The sequence below is a fragment of the Ambystoma mexicanum genome, chromosome 8 (assembly GCF_040938575.1).
Source record: "Ambystoma mexicanum isolate Mex_15411 chromosome 8, UKY_AmexF1_1, whole genome shotgun sequence".
Lineage (NCBI taxonomy): Eukaryota > Metazoa > Chordata > Amphibia > Caudata > Ambystomatidae > Ambystoma > Ambystoma mexicanum.
The window spans coordinates 1,120,533,848-1,120,555,399 of record NC_090929.1 but is presented as its reverse complement, the minus strand read 5'-3'; the positions used below and the strand labels follow the sequence as shown (position 1 = coordinate 1,120,555,399).

Below are 21,552 nucleotides of genomic sequence, written 5' to 3'. Positions count from 1 at the left end.
CGGACGGATGTTAGTGAACGAGATTGGCAGGGCTGGGGAAGGTGCGGTCAGATGGCAGAGAGGATCCAGGTAAGAGGAGAGGAGAGAATGATCTGAACAGGAGAGTGGGGTGGCGAGTGGAGAGGACAGCAAAAGATCAGTGTGGATGATGGCATCAAGAGTGTGTCCATCCGAGTGGGTAGGACCAGAGGGGAGAGGGAGAGAGGTGCAGTGGTCACGGAAGAGGGTGGATGCCGTGATTGAGGAGTCAAGGTGGATGTTGAAGTCGCCCAGGAGAAGGAGTTTAGATGTGGATGTGAGGAGGGAGGAGGACATAATCAGCCCATTCAGAGAGGAACAGGGAGGCAGAGCCACGTGGCCTGTAGATGGTGGCAATGGTCAGGGTTGAAGTGGGAGAGATGACCAGCTTGTATGCATCACCATGTTTTTTCAATATGAAGGAAATTATGCCATCAAGTACATAGGTTGAGTTCAACTGTCTTAGGTCCAGCAGATGAACCGATTTACTCAACTTGAAGGTCTGGCAATAGTTTAAAATACTTTGAGGCCAATATTCTATGGGCAAGAGTGAACTATAGTATTTAAAGTAAAATGTATATAAAAACTGTTTAAAGCTGAAATTCTACTTTGTTCCAAAAAATTCCAAGGTCCCAAGGGAGACCAGGGAGAAATGCCTCAGTCCAGCAAGTTCTTTTGTAAGTCACTTTAAGAGATTTCTTTTGTAAACATTCTCTCCTTGGAATTATAATTAGTTTTTTTATAACAGGTTTTTTTTACCAAAGAGATTTCTAAGCCTGGTCCCGGGACTCGAACCTGTGTTGCTCTGCGTCGTCTTGCTTCCAAGACGAGCGCATTGCCACTGAGCAATGCTACCTGTGCCGCTATGGAACAAATCCCATACACTTGCCATGGTTATGGGAGCATTTTAGTAAATTCTAATTTAACTCCACAGCTGCAGCAGGAGAGGCAACCAGCTAGGAGAGGAGCTCATTGACCCCCAAAAGAGGAGTTCCAACCCAAGAAGAGCTGGTTGCAGAGGGAGCACAAGGCCCACTCTAGACAATGGAGATGAGATGAATGGTAGAAGGGAGGGCTTCAAAACCATGCTACTCATAGACCCAGGAGAAACCCGAGAATGGAACAGACTGGAAATCGTTTGTCCAGAATCTACAGAGCGCTGGGTGCTCCAAAATCAACCAGAGAACGGCAGGTGCACAAGTTATTTTTGGTGAAGGGGTTAGGTTGGCTCCGGGAGGTGTCACTCCAACCTCTGAATCATCAAGGGTCCAAACCGGCCAAATGAAGAAGGCACCTGGAGAGATGACCCACGAGTTGAAGAACATTGGAGGTAGCAAAGACAGCAACATGAGCCCTGTAAAATCCAGAAAAGGCCAAATGTCTGCCCATGGGAGAAAGGGGGGGACATCCCAAGGCAGCCTGGAAGAAAACAACCCCATGAGAGAGGCAACGACTGGAAGCAATCCAAGATGCCCTGCAATAGCTGGGGCATATTAACAGTAAGCTACTGAATTCCAGTCCAGGGGACCTGGCGGGACATCCTACATTATGCACTCTGGCCCGAAGGATGTTATCAGGGGTCCAGCAAATGCGGACAAGGAAGAGTTCATCAAGGACAACCAGTCAAACAAGCAAGGAAGATAGCAATAAGCAACGGAAGAACTCTGAATGGTTGGTCTTCACAAATAAAAGAAACAAAACAAAATGGTCAAGAACAAAGAACCAGCCTACTCTACAACACACTTTCATGGTGATAGACGAACACTGGGGCAAGAATGGGCTGCTTAAAAGGCATCCCTGCCCACGTGTTTTCTTCAGTAGCCATATAAGCTACTGAAGAGTAGCACACTAGAAAAAGGGTTGCAGTGACACAAAAAGAAAGTAAAAGAAAATTGGAAGCTAGTAAATTGTTTAGAGGACCCACAAAGTTAGTGAGCAAGAACCTCATAAATGGAATTCTGCCCTAGGCAGGGTGTAGCCAGGACCACATATGGCACCATGCATATCCCACTCAATTTCTCATAGGAAAATAATTATCTAGCTGTTGAGTTCTGCACTAAATTATAAAGGGGTATACAATAGGCTGTATCTCAACATACTTCACATAAGATGGCACCAACTAGTGGAACCCACACAGTGCTGGTAGACTGAGGAACAGGGTGACTTTGGGACACCCTAGCTTTACATTGTTCCAGGGGCACATACGGCATGAACGTCACTAATGAGGGTTAATCTGGGAAAAACCGAGTAAATCAGAACAAGGCAAATCAAAATTACTCAGGGCCTATTACAAGAGTGCTAGGAATTAACTTTCAGTAGCACAAAAGCAAAGCAAAACATTAGTAGGTAACGAATTTGAGGGCATGTGAGATGCTAGGGGGGCTGTGGATGGCTATACATTGGTGTTTCTTTAAGACCAAAAGCTTCTGTGCACATTACCCCTACCCCTTCCTGGATGATGCCCCATAAATATATAGGGAGAGGGCACATAAGAGTACAAAGACACAGAAAATGTCTTTCACCCAGCTCATGTGGGGCCTTCAAAAAGCAGAAACATTACATAGAACCAAAAGGTATACATGAATGAGGGGCATGAGAAATTCACGAAATGGGCACTTCGGGAATCCTGGGCTCTTCAGGCCATCTCAACTGAGCTGCCTAAAAGTGTTGTTCATAGCCAGATGCACTTGAAAGTGCATTTGCATTAAAAGGATGAATACTCAGAATGCGAGCAATCAGGAATTTACTGTGGAAAACCACCTCCAATGTCCCTGCTCAGCTTGCTTATTATGAAAGGTGCTCTATCCCACATCCATCCAAGTCTTTGATCTTAATCTCAGACACTCCTTCCCCCACTGGCTCCCATCCCCCTGTCAACTATTGGCACACATCTGGTTAATGTGATTTGTAAAAGTGTTTTGCCTTCTCAGTTCCCCTTCGATACTCACCCTCAGTCTCACCCTCCTCATAGCCATCTTCCAGGTTCTCATGCACAGTACTAGGCTCATTCCCTCCCAGTGTAATCTGCAGACGTCTCTGCTTTGCTTTGATCTTCTTTAGCTGTTGCTCCTTAAATGTCAAGTGCAACAAATGAAAATAAGTCATACAACATAACCAGTGCTATAATAAGAATGTCAGTAGAGCTGAATGTAAAACAAGGCATACAGGATGAGCAATTTCATAATGACACATTCATGCAATTAAAAGTAAAAATGAGAAATTTTGGACAACGCTGTAATTTATACATTAAAGACATTTTATCGAGAGCTGCAAAAGTAACGAGGGAAGAGCAGACACTGACATGGCAGCAAGAGTGAGAAAACCACATTATGATTATTACACAAAATAAGTTATGGGTCTCCGCCATCTTGATGTGATTTACTCACTGAGGGACAAGAGCCTATGTAACTGTGTTTGCAACATTTGTGTTAGGCCAAATTTCCAAGGCCAGGTAAATCATCCTGTAGGGTGTTTCCTTTGAGTTACTGATTCTCCAAGTGACATATTGACCAGAATAGTAAAGACAACTCTTCAAAGTATATGAGCTTTAAGCTACAGTAAATCCATTTGGGTATTACACAATAAGACAAAGTCCACAAACTACATTCGTAAAATATACCAAAACTATCAAATATACTGGTAAGAAAACATTAACAAGAACTATCCAGAATATGGCAAAAGAAAAAAAAGTGGTAATGTTTAGTGAGGTTCACAGCCATGAAAAACAATCACCCCCAAGTTCCAATGTTAAGTTTACATGGTCACAGGCATCAATGGACCAATGTTAACTTTTGGTGGTGGGGAGGAGTGGCTAGTAATGTTAAAATGCAGTCTGTGACTGGGTCACTATTGCCGATTCTTCTCTGTCAAATTTCTAAGGTTTTCTTTTGCCTGCAAATCTTCAGGGGTCTGTCAGTTGGACTCACTGGTCCTTTCTCCAGGGTCAGGGTCTTTATTTGCAGACATTGCCCACTGCCTCACCACAGCAAACCTCCCTGCTGCTTCTCCATGCACTACAATCGACATGCCGTTCACTGGAACTAGTCAATCGCCTTTAGGATCTCCTGTTGCAGGGGTCAATTTAATCAACTGTGGGCACCTGCTATGTTTCTTCATAGCTGTAGGGATTCTGTGCCGAGTAGCCACGCCAGGATCAAACCACAATCTTCCTGTTTGGTCAAGACTCCACTCACCTCTGCAATCTCAAATACTGGTGAGTGACTAACTGGATTGCCTTTGGTGGGATCTCTCACCCTTATGGAGCATTTCTTTGGGCAAAACTACCTACAGGGCCATGTGCGCTGGATGAAGGGAAGCACCAGACAGTTCCTTTTTGTTATGAGAGAGGCAGAGCTTAACCATTGTGTTTTGCAGCGCCCAAAAGATGCTGCAGCACTGCCTTTGTTGTTTTTCCATCAGCCATCTCTCTAGATGCTTCAGAATCAAATGGCAACAGGTGAAACAATTCTTGGTACAAAGAGTCAGCTATCTTGCCAAACAGGTACCCCAAACCATCAATCATACACAGATGCATCATTCAAACATTTGGTAGCCAGCCAATCAGTGCAGGCCACCACACACCAACCTTTGTGGGCATCTTTCCGGACAAACCCAGGGCATGTGTATTTATTTATATTTTTGATAAGGCGCTACATGCAAGAAGGCCTCCGAGCGAGGAGTGTGTATTGTAGAGCCCAGACCGCCACCACCCTTCAGACACCCAGAGGCACAACTACACATTCTATTTTGAGTATGGTAATTTCAGTCTCAGCCCAATCACACAAAATGGCAAAAAAGTACAGTTGCCTGGATGCTGGATTTCACAACAATGGAGACCATTTTGAGAGCCCCCAGGAAGAAAACAGTTTGTGAGCCAAACCAGTGCAACGGTCTGGGTCAGGATAGTGGCCGACGGGAGAATAAGGCACATCTTGGCAGTCTCCCCCACCTTTGGGAGCCATAAGTGTCCTTAGAAGGCCACAAACATTGGCGTAACATCGGGATGGAACTCCTTCTGGAAAAAATGGTCATGGCATCATAAAGAAAAAGCAAAAAGTATTTCGGGTTCCAAATGAAAAACATATATACATATATCGCGCCTAGAAACACTTGTGTACAGGCGCGTTATAAATGCCCTATTATATATACATTGGTATATCAGAGGTCATGTCATATATGGACAAAGGGGAGGATTGGTGTGATATGGGGATGATGGACGAAACAAGGAAAATCAAGGTCTCATGGTTTATGTTATGAATAGTATCGCATTAATGCATTGCTGCAACTACTGCTGGATCTGGTGATTTACTGAGACACAGATTTAATAAAACAAAAAAACAAGCGGAAAGTAAAGGGGACATAAGAGGAGTTTCACCACAGAATTTTACAGCACGAGTTGCTTCTTAAATCTAGATTCACACTTTAGAAATACAGGGAAAGAAATTGCTGGGTTCTGAGCGTGAAAGAGCAGGAAAGAAAGGAAAAGAAGATGACAGTAACATGTGGCATTCCAACACCTGCCATGCGTGAGTGTTGTATGCATATGTGATGAAGGGTCAAGGAAATAATGCGGCGGGGCGTGCAAGCCTATATTGAATCTCCAAATTGCCAGTCTCTTAGTGGAAGCTCTAGGGCTTTGTCAACTACTGCCCTATCCACCGTTAACAATGTGCAAATCTAGCGTGTAGGGTGTGGGGCCCCCAGAAGCAGGGGTCTTCTAAATATGAGAAGAATCAGACCAATACGTTTATCAACCAGGGAGACAAACAAGTGCTGGGGGCACTAAATCCCCCTCAACCTTTCCACCTTTTATTTTGGATCTCTAACCTGTTTTTGGTGGCAGGGGGACTTCTAAAGGCCACCTGTCATTGCAACCCTTTTTAACACATTTAGAGTACATGGCTGTGGGTAGCCTAGAGTAGTAGTAGTAAGCATCCCATTTGTGCCCTAGGGTAATTATATTTCCCTAAACGGATTGTATGGAGTATGCTGATGGCAGGCATACTTTAGTTTTGGCTTTCCCATGGGTGCAAGCCATTTTACTGCATTGGTAGCCCAAAATACCTTTTTAGAAGCCATTAGGCTGCCAATGTATTTAAGTCCTGCACTTGGGTCATTTCGTATTTTAGAGCTTCTTTTGTTACAGGGAACCACAAGATAGGCCTAAAATAGCCGCTCTGCGCATGTGGACTCTTCGTGCGCTCACACGGCAACCTCCATATTGGTGTTTACTGGTTTAGACCAATATACGTCCTTGGGCTGCTCCCCTCACATCCTGTGGGGTTGCAGGTCTGGGCTACGTAACAGTCTGAAGGGCCAACCAGAAAAGCTGACCCTTTTTGGCTCTAGTATCCTCCTGTGATTGGGGGGCTGCCTTGAGCTTGCCCATGTGAGCAGCGGTACTTGAGGGGAAGAGTTCCTGCTCACTCCTGTTACTGGATTTCCAAAAGAAGCAGATCTACTTACCAGCTGGAGGATTTCCTGATGTTACTACATTTTTAGGCCCTCATCTCGCCCAGCTGGCAGGATGCAGTGGAAATATTTCTGGTTGGGATTTTCTGCTTCTAGAAGTCCCTCCCGGGTTTCACGCGTCTTCCTATTTTGTTTTGAGTCAGGCCTTCCATGCTGGAACTGTCTCCAGGCCGCTTTACCACCAATATACCCCTTCTTGGTGCTGGTCAATGCCGTCACCGTTATCTGCTCCTTGGGCTGTCTTGGGTCATATCTATCCACCACACAGTGCTGGAATCGTTTTCTGTTGGGTTGCTACCTTAATGTGTATGCTGAGCTGCCAGAATATTATTTTCTGGCTTCCCTCCTTTAACTAGAGTCTTCCTCGCCAGCGATTGTGCTGCTTGTTTGAGAGGCTCTAATGTGTGAAGGCCATTTGTTCATCTCTTTGGTCATCAGGATCTTTGTAGTCCCAGTGTTGAAGTCGGTGGGAGCCAGATCTCTATAAACTGCACCTAAAAAGAAGCCCTGTACTTAACAAGGTTGCTTCGGAAGGTTCTTCCTGCTTTTCTGGATCCTCTATTATGGCAGCGAGGATAGCTCAACGGCAACGCTTTTGTCTTGGAAGCAAGACATTGCATAGCAACATACGTTCGAATCCCGGTCTCGTGCTTAGAAACTGGTCTCTGGTATTAAGCATGTTATCAAAGAACAATTATAATTATAATCTGGTCTTCAGCCAACCTTCGAAACTCTTCATTGGGTTCTCCTCTGGGCTTCCCTGATGTTTGCCACCAAATCCACATCTGTGGGATAGAACCAAGACTTACCTTAATTTTCTCCCATGAACGCGGATAGCCTACTGACTTGTCCAGTGTGTTCCTATAGAACATTCTCCTCAGCTTGGAACTCTCCTTAAGGGACTTTGAGGGCACTTTTCTGTCCCCATACATTTACCTGTACTCAGCAAGGGTTCAGGGAGTTCTGGCCAGAAATTGGATGTTTAGCATTTACCTGCGACTCTTATTGTATTTTTTAAGACATTCCACTCCTGCAAATGTGAATACTTACTTGCATTGTGTCTTTTTTTTTTATAACCCTATTTTCCATGGATTGAGTTACAGTGATAACTGTGTCTAAAATGTATCTGAATTATTTGGGGGCCTCTAGATGCATTTCAGAATGGTTTTCCACCCTCTGGCACTGGTTTTAACTGTGATGTGTGCATTTATATTTTTCAGAAATTAGGTCATAGACAGCGTGGATTGTGGGCATTGGCTTTCAGGCCCTGTGTGATTATTTTTCCAGTGTGTTAAACTGGCTGGTTGCCTTTTCTTCCTACCCCTTGTCTACATGTGTTGAGGGCCTACCACTAGGTCATGGACTTAAAAGAAGTACTATATGTTTTGTGGGCACTAGGTATTTTCAACGGTTTATTAGGCTTCCCCTTTTCTCCCTCTATTGTTACTATATGATGTATGCCCACCTTTAGATAGTGGGTCCACGGGGCGTGGCCTGGGCGCATGCAGGGAGTTCAGCTCCCACTGTGATCCTGAATGATCCTTGCAGCGATTATCTGTTAACGCTTACACCTACTATAAAAAACGCACCACTGTGCGCGAGAAACCAATGTAGAGCATACCGGCTTTTACCCGACGAGAATCAGAGCTGGTAGAGGGATGAATTTGGGCAAAGAACGGAGCTCCCCCGCGTTGCAAGATGGCGACTGCCGCCTAACGCAAGACTGAAAAGTTTACTCACGCTGAGGCCTGGCTGTGGAATAGAAGTGTGCCCTGATTCACTCGGGTCTTGCTGGCAGCATATGCAGTGGCCGAGCTCCGGACATTGAAGAAGCTGTCCTGTGAAAACAAAAAGTGATTCCGCCTGGGCTGCAGGGGTGGGCGAGCCAAGATGCGCTCCCAACCTCTGGCTGGTCCGGCCTGAAGCTGCAGCGCTGCATCCTTGCGGAGTACCCACCAGGCCTCTGACAACACCCTCCGATCTGGGAGACGGCCTGATCCCGCTTCGCAGAGGCACAGCGCGCGGCTGCTCAGATCTGGAGCAGGACAGCATAGACACGTTGCTGCTGTGACCGGCCCACTCCGGACTGTCAAATTGCTGGGGCTCTCTGCCTAGGATCCTCCACCACTGCTCGATGTCAAGGCAGGAACCTAAATGCCATGGCCCTTGCCCCTGCTGCCATTACCTCCACGTTACCCATACACACACATGCTACATTGCAGGGGGACGCTGCTCTCTAGCGACCTGTCCCCTGAAACAGCTGCTGCCCCATCACTAGGCTGGCTGCACCCACTGCGAGGCATTTACCGGCCAAAATAAGGCCACTGCTGCTCCTGAAGCGCCTGAACCTGACCAACCTACACCCCTAGACGTCACTCGCAACTCGCAAGACAACCTAGTCCTTGATACGATCGCCTCCCTACGGACCTCCATGGAAACCAAAATAGACGAGGTTAAGATTGATGCACAGACAAGATGTCAGGCAGTTGGCAGAAAGGGGTATCATCTGCTAAATCATTGCTAAACGACACTGCAGCTTCCACCAAAGACCTTGTGGTGAGAGTCAAGGAAGTGGAGAGGAGGAACTTTTTTCGCTGGAACAAAGAGCGGAGGATGCGGAAGGCAGAGCTCAGCGGAACATGCGTGTGCTGGGCCTGCCGGAGGGAACAGAGGGACCGGACCCAACCTCCTACATTGAAAACTTGTTGCTAGAATAAATCAGCCCAGGCAAGATGTTGCAAGGCTTTGCATTTGAGAGAGAGCCCATAGATAGCTCCAGAAAAAAACACCTCTGGGATCCCACCCTAGGCCTAGGATTGCTAAGATCCTTAACTTCCATGACAGGGCTCGAAACTCCTTTGTGCCCATAAAACCTAAGCTCAGGAAATTGAGCCTGAAATACATGCTTATAAATCCCTCGAGACTGAAGATTCTCTACAACGGCAAATCATACTTTGACAGTCCGGAAGCCGCAGTGGATGGAACACAATAACTTGTCTTCTAAGGTTGACCTTGGTACCTGACAAACTGTGGCCGTGGTACAACTTTACCTCACTACTACCATCTCTACCCACCCACCTTGTGCCTTCCTGCTTGACGCTCCTTTTCCCCACTTAGCAAGCCCCGCCCACCTGGTGCCTCCCTGCTTGCCGCTCTTTTTCCAAACTTAGCAAGCCCTGCTCACCTGGTGCCTTCCTGCTTGCCGCTCTTTTTCCCTATTTAAGGAGCCCTCCAGCCTCTTCTTTCTCTTGCTTTCTTCTATGCACTTACTCTATCAGAATTGTCCCTGGACCTAGTATGATAGCAACCTCGTCTGTCGCCTCCTCCCCCCTCCCCTTAACGTTTTTTTCCTCCCCACGTCCCCTCAGCACTATGTGAAATGTCGTTAGGCCTAGTATAATAGTCACTTGTTTTGTTCCTCCCCTGCCTTTCTGCACCCCACTCCCTCACCTTTTTCTCCGACTCTACCAGAAATGTCGTTAGGCCTAGTACGGTAGTCGCCTGTCTGTTTCCATTTCCTTCCCACTCTCCCCCTCCCTTCCTTATCTATGTATTAGCTCTTGCACTATCTGAAATGTCGTCAGGCCGAGTACGATAGTTAATTTCGCATCCTTACTGTTCATGGCCTTTAAGAATGTCATTGTATTTTCCCTTGTTCCCTCCATTGCCTTGAAGCGCTTTGAAACACATTGTGTATAGGCGCTATATAAATAAACTATCATATATCATACATAATGTGGACCACGCTTTGCGGAAAGGGTAACTTGCTTGGACAGGTTTAGCTGCGGTGAGGCCCATGCTCGGCTTGCTACCCCCCCAGACTAACCCGAGCAGTACCGTTGGTTCCTCCCGGCTCACCTGGATCAATGCTACTCAATTTAAGTTGTGAATTTGCTGCATATGTCCTTTACGATCAGTGGGAGAGAGGCCCAGTTATGTTATCCACTATTCGTATTACTCACCCGCTCTCAGTTGACACTGTTCCTAGTCCCACTACCTGGTACACACTGGCCATCACAAGCCTTGGTAGTACCAGGATGCCTGAACAATACAGTTTTGTTGGGCAACGTTTTACTTTTTTTTTTTTTTTTTATGTTACGCATTGGTTCACTCCATAGACGATGGCTCATTGGAGAGGGTGCCCGGACGGGCCTGGGAAAAAGGGGCAGAGTAGGAATTTACCATGGCCACCATTAGAATACTATCTTGGAATGTGTAGGGTCCAAACTACTATCTACGTAGGAACCGGGTGAAATCCTACCTGCAGCGCAAGAAAATCTCTATAGTTTTATTGCAAGAGACCCACCTATTAGCGGAAGACCAAAAGGTGCTCTTCAACTAATGGGGAGGCACCGGCTATGGCGCTGCCTACTCCAGGTTCTATAGAGGAGTACTTATTTGGATTAGTGGTTCACTGCCATTCCAATTACTAGAAATGATTTGCAACAGTGATGGGAGGTATCCAATTATCCGGGGTTACATGCAGCAAAGGGAAATCTGTATTAACTCATACTTCTCAAACCATACCGCCCTGGCCCACGCTCACACACTTTGCAATCTTAGAGCACCAAGACGGGAGGGGTTCATTATCTGGGGCAGCGACTTTAACTGCGCTAGAAATCAGACTCTGGCCAGGTCCTCTCCCCCTCGGGGCGGCCCCACGCCAACATCAATTGCTCAGAGTGTGGTTTTGATTGATCTAGACCTGTCGGATATCTGGAGGCAATTACACCCAACCACAGAGGGTACTCTTTTTATTCAGTGCCCCACAACCTCCACACTAGACGGAAGGATAGCTCAGGAGCAAAGTGCTCGCCTTGGAAGCAAAACAGGTTCAATCCCCGGGTCCGTGCTTAGAAACCTCTGGGTATTAAGTGTGTTATAAATAACCAATCATATTACTATTGATTATTTCTTTACTGGCACGGGTCAATTGACTGAGCTCAGTAGTGCGGAATATGTAGCCTGCACCATATTGGACCACTCTCCACTATTGGTCGAATGGAATTTCACAACCCCCAGACCTCCCGTATCATCATGGCGCATGCCCGCTGAGGCACTGACGGACAAGGTTTTCAGGGAATGCCTATCAGGATTTTTAATCAATTTCTTAGGCGTCAATGTGGGCAGTGTTGAGAACTGGGGTACCATTTGGGAAGCCTTGAAAGTAGTGACCGGTAGAGCTGGGGGCATCCGCTGCACACTACAGGAGGAGCTGGAGGTCATAGAAGAAGAGATTAGAATACTTCAGTCCCAGCCACCAAGGGGTCGGGCGAGTGAGGGGAAACTAGCGGCGACTCGTTCCTGGTGTCAAGAGGCGTGGGAGAGACTGTCCAAGCTTGACTACACCACACGTACGGCCTGTGCCCATGCAGAGGGGGATAAACCTGGGAGGCTACTTGCGTGGCTTTGCAAACGCCAACAGCCTAGGCCCCCCGACCACTCTACTACTTGACGAGTGCAGGGCTCCGTGGAGATCCCAACTTGCGATTAACAACATCTATACCTCGCACTACACAGTTGTATAGCCATGACACTTTGTTATCCCAGGTTGAAATAGAAGAGGCTCTCTCAGCGATTCGACTCCCGAAGCTTGCACCTGACCAACAGTCCCCCCTGAACCAAGCTATTACTTTGGAAGAAGTGCGCAAGGCGATTGCATCCCTCTCCACTTGTAAAACGCCGGGAAGCGATAGACTCCCACCGTAGTTCAAAGCTTACTGCTCCATGCTAGCCCCAATACCCGTGAAAGTCTTTGACTAGGCCTACCACATGGGCGTGCTGCCGATTGGTATGAGGGAGATGCTAGTGATACCCCATCCCCAAGCCAGGGAAATGTCAGGCTGAGTCTTGACTGAAGATCCGCAGGAGCTGCTGAACCCTGACAGACCCTCAAAGGCGTGGAGCACTCAACCGCTTTATTAACCGCTGATCACACAACAGCCCCTGGGGAAAGGGCAAGTGGATAAAATAAAAAAGTAACAGATTCCTTCAGCACCCTCAGGATTATCTGCAGCGGAAAAGGAAAAAGAACAACAGTTAATTTATATAATCTACTTTAAATGCCCCGTTGTCCAGTTTTTAATAAAATGTATCCCTGTTATTCCTCTGCTGTTTGCCCAGAGGAAGGTAATGTTTTCTTCTCAGAACTGGAACTAGAAGGATTTTCTTTTGTAAACAGATGCTTTCTTTTTCTTGTGTTCACTTATCTTTAACTAAAGAAAAAACTAAAAGGTCCATGCTTTAAAACTTCCTAACTACTAATTTAACTTTTCCCCCTAATGAGATGTAAATGGTGAAGTGTTCGAAATCATCTTGCATATTCTATTATTCTATCGTGTTCTCACTCTGCCTTTTCTTCTAATAACAGTTTTGAAAACAGAGCTGGATCTTTCAGGGTTAATTTTATGAGTGCTGAATTGTTCTTCTAAAAAGCACTGTTGCTACTTCATGACTTGCTCTGCCTTTATTGTAATAACAGTTTTGAAAACAAAGCTGGATCTTTCAGGGTTAAATATTTTGAGTGCTGAATTATTCTCCTTCAAAAAAAGCATTGTTGCTACTTCATGACCGCAAACTACCGTGCTCTCTTGTCTCCACGGATTAAGGAAACGCTGTGCAATCCGCGTGTTGTTTTGAATAAAATAGTCAAAATTAAAAGTTGTGCACTGGTGTGCTTATAAACGTTCAAGAGGTGGCAGAGGTGCAAGGAAAACTGTAATCGCAGCCGCGTGTCAGAAAACGACTTCAATTGAAGTCTATGAGCCGCTCGCTTGCTGGAAACAGAATGAAACTGACACTGGGTTTGTGAGAGCGCGGGAGCTCAATATGGAGTTCGAGTGATGTCAGTTATGCTGGCAAGCGAGGATCACGGCTGCGAGCGAAAAATGAAATGGACTTCGACTGAAGTCTTTGAGTCTCTCTTCGTATAGAATTCCAAGAGGAAGATAAAATAGTGGCTGAGTCGCCCACAACCAGAAAAATAAACTTAACGCAAGGTTAAGTAAACAATAACACGGCACACGAGCGAAGGAAGGCCAACGTGCTGAGCAGCTGCTCACTGCTTCCACGCTACAGAGGGAAACTGACCTGTTCCTTTCATTCTGCAAACCACGGAAAAGGAAAGGAAAGGTAAACAGAATGTTCTGCCGTATAAAGCAATGCGCGGACATAAAGAAAACAAACGCGCGCAGTTCAAAGTGAATCACAGTTAGTCCGTTTCAGAAGTTAAAACAACCATAGTCCATTATACTCCTTTCTACTCACAGAATAATAAATCTATTATAAAGAGGATTCTTTATCCGTATATGTCATGAAATAAACTTGGCAAGTTCATTTAGCTCTGGGTTGAAGGCAGTCTCTCAGTTTACTGTTGTCCGCAGAACCTCCACAGCAATTCATTCCTCTTCAGCTTGATTTCTTGACGAGGCCTTAGATCTTAGGCCTCAAATGGTGGAACCTCCTAGAACCTGACCTACTCAGCTGGAACAAAAACAATGAAAGGCAGTTGAGAATGTTTCCCAACTGACCTTATGAGTTCCCCAGCCAATTAGATCAGTGATTGGCCCCTCCTTATTGGCTTGGGCAGGTATCCACACTCTAAACAAGGTAGTTCAGGTCGAACCTCCGTGAAAACATAAATTACACACAGACCTTAACAACCACTTATTTCTCCAGCCCAAACACACCACCCAGAGAATAACCAAACATACCCTTTAATTTATAAAACCCTGACAATAAACCCACGGACAGTTGCGACTCATATCGTCCCCTTGTCATGCTCAACTACGACATCAAAACACTTACAACGATTTTGGAAAAACGCCTCTGTAGAGTTATAGCTTCCCAGATTTACTCAGTCCATACATGCTTTGTGCAGGGCTGCAGCACGGCTCTCAACCTCAGACAGCTCCAACATGTCATTGATCACTAACACTCGAGGAGAACAATATGTGGTAGCGTCATTGGACACCGTCAAGGCCTTCGCCTCGGTATACTGGGAGTGGTTGCTGGCCTTGTTGCGAAGCTTTGGGTTGGCTGAGTTTCATTCGGCGCGTGGCCTACTATACACGTCCCCAATAGCCAGGGTGAAATCTGGCTGAGTGGTGTCCAAGGTCTGGAATATATGCCAGGGGATCCGGGAAGGGCTGCCCGCTATTCACTATATGAGAATGCATTACTTACCGTAAAAGCATTTCTGATGGTTGTATCTGCTTAGATTCACATGCTGTGCATAGGTCCGACATCCAGTGGTCACTGCGGGGTATTGCATTTTGTTTTTCGTAGTCGAAAAGGGGACGTCAACTAGGCGTGTCTGAAACACTATCCCTATAGTGACGTGCGTTGTACCCACAATCCCTCACGCGTCGAGGTCCCTCTGTTTGTATTTTTTCTGCCCTGAGGGAGCCTTCTAGACGTGAGTGAGTACAGAAAGAGAGAGAGATATATAAAGGAAGTCTATGTTCCTTCCATCCGAGCGGGGAGGAAGGGTGGGCGCATGTGAATCTAAGCAGATACAACCATCAGAAATGCTTTTACGGTAAGTAATGCATTCTCTTCTGATGTTTGTTAATCTGCTTAGAATCACATGCTGTGCATAGACTAGCGAGCAGTACCCGGAGTTGGCGGTGGGTTATGAGAAGGAACAGTAGAGAAAAGGTGTCGTAATACTGCCTGTCCCACCTGGGAGTCAGATCTAGAGTGTGTATCTAGACAGTAGTGTTTTGTAAAGGTGTGCACAGAACTCCAGGTAGCCGCTTTGCAGATGGACTCAAGGGGAACATTTGCAATGAATGCTATGGATGCCCCCGTGCCTCGAGTAGAGTGTGCTCTTGGCTTAAAGGGTAGTTCTCTCTTAGCAAGAGTATAGCAGAGAGTGATGCATTGAACAATCCATCTAGAAATAGTGGATTTTGAAACCGCATCTCCTTCTCTTCCTGCTGCCACCGAGACGAAGAACTGATTAGTCTTCCTCAATGGTCTGGTTCTTTCCATGTAGAACATGACCGCCCTGCGTACATCAAGTGTGTGCAGAGTCCTTTCTCCCAAATTGGAAGGATTTTGAAAGAACGTTGGTAGTTCTATAGACTGGTTTACGTGGAATTTAGAAATAAATTTCGGAGCAAACCTAGGGTGAGTGCGTAGAACCACTTTATCTTTGTGAACTGTAACAAAGGGGTCTAGAATAGAAAGAGCCTGAAGTTCACTTACTCTCCTGATGGAGGTGATAGCTATTAAAAAAGCAGTCTTAAGAGTAAGGTGTTTAAGGGATGCTTTGTGCATGGGTTCGAATGGAGAGCCCATGAGTCTGGTAAGTACCACATTAAGGTCCCATCCGGGAGCAGGGTCAGCTATCGGGGGGTGTATTCTCTTTACTCCCTCCATGAATGCCTTTATAACTGGGATCCTCCACCACGACACTTTGAGTTGGGAGGTGGTGTATGCAGAAAGTGCCGCTAGGTGGACTTTAATGGAGTTAAACACTAGGCCTGAATCCAAGAGATGGGTCAGGTATAGTACCACATGTGTGGGAGAGCAGTCAATAGGGTTGATGCTTTTACTCCTGCACCAGATGACAAATCTCTTCCACTTGCTAGAATAGCAGTGGCGAGTGTTCGGTTTTCTGGCTTCCCTGAGGATGTCCATGCATCTTTGCGGGAGTTGTAGATGTCCGAACTCTATGACCTCAGGAGCCAAGCTGCTAAATTCATGTTCTGGGGGCATGGGTGCAGAGTCCTGCCCTTGTTCTGAGATAGCATGTTGTACGGGCAGGGGAGTTTTACTGGGGGAGATAGAGACATCTCCATCAAGTGAGCGAACCATGGCTGTCGGGCCCACATTGGGGCCACCAGTATCATGGTCACTTGTTCCTGGTGCATCTTGTGCACCACCTTGTTGAGAAGGGGAGTCGGGGGAAAAGCGTAAACAAATTTCCCTGACCATTGCATCGATAGACCGTTCCCCTTGGATTGGTTCTGGGGGTACCTGGAGGCGTGACTTAGGCATTGAGAGTTCTCCAGGGTTGCGAACAGGTCTATTTCTGGGAATCCCCATTGTGTGAAGACGTCGAAGACGATGTCTTCGTGTAGACGCCATTCGTACTCTTCGGGCAGAGGGAAATCTCTGCTGAGTCTGTCTGCCAGCAGATTGAGTTCCCCGGGTACATGTAGTGACAGTAGGAACATGTCCTGTTTGAGAGCCCACTTCCATATATTCTGGGACAGTTTGGACAAGCCTGGAGAGAGGGTGCCCCCCTGCTTGTTGATGTAGTACATGGCTGTAGTGCTGTCCGTAAGGACCATTACTGTCTTGCCTTGTAGGTGTTTTTGGAAGGCTTTTAGCGCCTTGAATACTGCTAGTAGCTCCAGTAGATTGATGTGTTTGGATGCTACGTTCGGAGTCCACACTCCGTGAGCAGTCTGATGGGATAGGTGAGCACCCCATCCTGTGAGGGATGCGTCTGTGGTTAGAGTGGCTTCCGCCGCGGGTGTGGCAAAGGGTTTTCCTTTTTCCATGTTCCCCTTTGTCCACCACTGTAGCGAGAGAACCAAGGCCTGCGAGACCACCACTAGATCGTCCCATTGTCCGCTGGCCTGACACCACTGGCTGTTGAGCCACTCTTGCATTGGGCGCATGCGCAGGCGCGCGTGAGGTACCAAATAAATACACGACGCCATCATTCCTAGCAAGCGCATTGCTTTGCGTACCGTCACCTCTCGGCCGGTCACATATTGGGGGATCTGAAACAGCATGTTTTGGACCCACTCTTTGGAGGGGAAGACGAGGCCGTCCCTTGTTTGAATTAGAGCCCCTAGGAATTGTTTGATTTGACTGGGGTCTAGACTGGACTTCTTTTCGTTGATGGAGAAGCCCAGTTGGAACAAAAGGTCTACCGTCTTTTGGGTATTGGAGAAACATGTTTCGTAAGAGTCCCCTGTTATGAGCCAGTCGTCGAGGTAAGGGTAAACTGGGATGGACAACCTGCGCAGGTGGGCCGCAGCCACTGCCAGTACCTTTGTGAATACCCTTGGTGCTGAAGCTATACCGAAGGGTAGCACCTTGAACTGGTAGTGTTTGCCCTCTATCATGAACCTTAGGTATTTTCTGTGCGCTGGCAACATTGAAATATGAAAGTATGCATCTTTCATGTCCAATGTTGTCATGTAATCTCCCTGCGAAAGCAGCGGGATCACCTCCTGTAAGGTCACCATACGAAACTTTTGGGGTTTGATAAACTTGTTCGCTGGGCGCAGATCTAATACAGGGCGCATGGTTAGATCCTTTTTGGGTACAAGGAAGTACACTGAATAAATACCTTCCGTTACCTGAGATAGAGGCACGACCTCTATGGCTCCTTTTTCCAGCAGTTGTTGTACTTCTTGAAGAAGGATGGCAAGATGTTCCGGCGTCAACCGTCGTCCCCTCGGGGGTTTGTAGGATGGGGAACTGTTGAATTCGATACAGTATCCGTGGGCTACGGTGGAAAGTACCCAACGGTCTGACGTTATCTCCTCCCATGCAGGAAGAAAGGATGTTATCCGGCCCCCGACCGGTGTTGCATGGGAGGGGATGCGAATCTTCGCGTCACTTGGAGTTGTTGGGGGCTTTGGAGCCTCTGGGGGTGGATCCCCGACTTCTCCCTTTGCCCCGGCGTTGGCCTCTTTGGCTGTACTGCCCACTATTGGCTTGGTAATTGGTGGCAGGGTATTGCTGATGCTGACCTTGTTGTTGCCGTTGGCCACGAAAAAAGCGCTTGTTGCCATAGCCGCGTCTGGTAGTGGGCTTAGAGATCTGGTCAAGAGTCTTGATAGTGTCGAACTCTTTTTTGGCCATCTCTAGGGCTTCATCTACCGCTTTTCCGAAGAGGTTAGCGTCCTCGACAGGTTTATTTATTAAAGACGCCTGTGTCTCCGGTTTAAAGCCTGAGTTGCGCAGCCATACATGGCGCTTTAGGAGTATTCCTTGTACCAGGGAACGTCCTGCTGTTTCTGCCGCGTCCAGAGAGTTTTTTACAATGCTCTGGTTCACTTGTGTTCCTTCGCCAATAGTCGACAGTAGGCGTGTACGTAAAGGCTCCGGTGCTTCCTCTGCGTCTTTGCGCAGTTTGGTCCACTGCACGTCTGCGTAGCTCGCAAGCAAGGAATTGTTGTTGGCAATTCTTGCTGAGAAGGCAGCCGAGGAAGTAACTCTTTTTGCAAGGGCATATAATAGCCTCTTGCCCTCCTTGTCAGAGGGTGCCTCACTGGTGGAAAGTGGTACCCCTGCCCTCTTTCTAGTATTAGATACAACTAGGGAGTCCGGTATGGAATGTCCCCTAATGTAGAGCGGGTCTGAGGGTGAAGGAGCGAAAAGTTTCTCAATCCGTGGATTGACCCCTCTGATCAATGCGGGAGTGGACAGCGACGGGGTGATCCTCCTTTTAACTGAAGCGAGGAGAGGAATGGTCTGGCTGACCGGGGGTTTTTCTTTAATGACTCTTTCTACAAAGTCTAATTCTGGAGAGAGTTCTCCCGTGTCCAGTTCGAAATGCGCTGCTGCTCTGCGCAACAGTGCATTGAAAGTAGGCTGATCGTCAATTGGAGACGTGTTCCTAACTGGAGAATTATCCGGAGGAGTTAGATTTAGGGCATCAGTGTCGGAACACACTGATGGTGATTGCCAGGGGTGCGAAGGTCCTTCTCCTGGGCTAATCCCGAAGCCTTCTTCTATAATGTCTGTTCTGTCTTCTAGACATTCCTCCTGGTTCTGTCCTTCGCTGTCCATGAAATCATCTTCTTCTTCTTCGAAGTATTGTTCCTCCCCAGTGAGGTCATATACGTCTTGGAAGTCTGAGGCTGTGTCCAGCAGGGGATCGACCAGCCTCGGTTTTTTGGCTCTGGGGTCGTCTTGAGGCCCTTCTCTAGTTCTTCTGAGAGTTAGAGGGGCTTGGGTACTCATAAACTTTTCCATCCTCTCCATACAGAGGTGGAGTCTCTCCATAGTTTCATGGGGTACCCCAGAGCGGTCTAGCGGGGGAAAACTCGAGTTGTCTACCTCGAAATGGCTCGACCTCTCCCAAAGCGTCGAGGAAAGTGTCCCGTCGCCCTCCTCAAAACCCTCAGGTGTGTAGGGAGACTCCCTGACTGAAGGGGGTAGTCCCTGCTTTCCTTCGGGTGTTTTCGGCGTATCCTTTGATCTATGCGTAACGCTCGACGAAATTTTCGGCGTACGCTTTTGGGCGTCGGCTACAACGATCCTGGCTAAGCTATCGGCGACATTCTTGTCGGCGGAAGCTTGAGTTTTCGACGCTATGGGTATCGAGCGGTGTACGGCGGTATGCGCCTTCTGTTGATGCGCACCGGCCGGTGGTTTGGTGGTGGCGCCCTTGTTTGCCGAAAGCCCAGTCGCAGGTCGCGGCTGCGGTTGCGAGAGGGGCTTCGAACCCGAACGGTCCGAGGAGGCCGCCGGTGGAACCTGCGTCTCCTTGGGCGCCGAAGCTCTCTTCGATTTAGACGAAGAAGAGCCATGGGTTGTGTGCTTATCTTTATGTGAATCTTTGTGTGCGTCAGTGTCGCCGGGGTGTTCATCCCCATAAGCAGGGCGTGAGCCGAGCCCGTCGGGGCCGGGGACAGACGACGAAGCGCGTAAGCGCTCCTTAGAGGGGGTTTCGACTTCCGTGGCGGAGGTCGTGTCATCGCGTTCCTCGTCACTGTCGGTGGTAGCAGCGGCGGGTGAACCTTCGGCCTTCGACATCGCGTAGGCCGCCCACCTTTTAACCCTACGGTCTTTTAGAGTTTTAGGCTTCAGAAGCCGACAAGCCGCGCACCCTTCCTCTTTGTGATCGAGGGGCAAGCAGCGGTTACACCGTGAGTGCTTGTCCTTCCAAGTGAATTTGCCTTTACAAAGTGGGCAAAACCTAAATGGTGTCCTCTCCATAGCAGAGGCAATAAATCGCGATAAACACCCCCAGGGAAAGGAAGGGGAAAGTGAAAGGCATTCTCAGAAAGACCCAGAGATGTCCCACGACCCCACTCTCCCTACTGTAAGTGGCCAGCGAGGCCAGGCCACGTGTTCGGCAGCGCCGAAGATTTCCTCCGCTCGACCCTCCGTCGACGATTTTGCTCGGCGGAGAACAGCTACACTGCGTCGAGGGAGTGCTGTATTAATCTTCGTAGAAGAAACGACCAAAGGTCGAGGGTTGCAATGTCTCTCGAGGAGCTCCGCGTGAAGGCGACCAGAAGCTGGGCGGAAAAAAACAATCTGAGGGACCTCGACGCGTGAGGGATTGTGGGTACAACGCACGTCACTATAGGGATAGTGTTTCAGACACGCCTAGTCGACGTCCCCTTTTCGACTACGAAAAACAAAATGCAATACTCCGCAGTGACCACTGGATGTCGGACCTATGCACAGCATGTGATTCTAAGCAGATTAACAAACATCAGAAATATATATATATATATATATATATATATATATATATATATATATATATATATATATATATATATATATTAGCCATGGAACCTACTGCAGCATTTTTGCGACAGGAGTATTTGGACGCAGGTATTATGATTAGCGGATTCAGACATCATTATAAGCAGACTACTTTTCCTATGTGAACCACAACACAATCTCCCCATGATCCTTGACGTACTAAGTAGATTTGCAGCGCTATCTGGGATCGCTTTCAGTAGGCTGAAATCCTGTCTATTCCCTTTGGGCGAACTACGAGGTATGTCTGGCATCCCAAGGGCGGAGAAATCCTTAAAATACCTTGGCGTCCAGATCACTCACACACCATCAGACACACATGCATGTAATATGCTCAGGGTGGTGGGAGCCCTTAAGAAATGTCTTTCTGGTCTCGACTACCACTGTCACTTATGGGAAGGGTCGCCATTAAGATGAGTGTCCTTCCCGGATTTCTTTACTACTTCATCAATGTTCACTTTATGTGGAGGCAGCATTCTTTCACCTCTTAGACTCACCGATAGGAACTTCCTCTGGAGCTCAGGTCGCCACAAATTGTCAAACTGTTGTACATGCCCTACAAGGACAAGGGGGTCCAATTACCAAGACGCA

The 21,552-nt window shown here is 47.5% G+C and overlaps 1 protein-coding gene across 1 annotated transcript in view; it reads right to left on the bottom strand.

Moving 5' to 3' along the window:
- Positions 1-21,552, bottom strand: part of ERCC6 (ERCC excision repair 6, chromatin remodeling factor) — a 921,458-nt gene that overhangs the window by 769,682 nt on the left and 130,224 nt on the right. Inside the window, exon 4 of the mRNA XM_069611154.1 lies at positions 2,967-3,087. Within this exon, the coding sequence (XP_069467255.1) occupies positions 2,967-3,087 (121 nt within the window). The remainder of the gene's footprint in view (positions 1-2,966; positions 3,088-21,552) is intronic.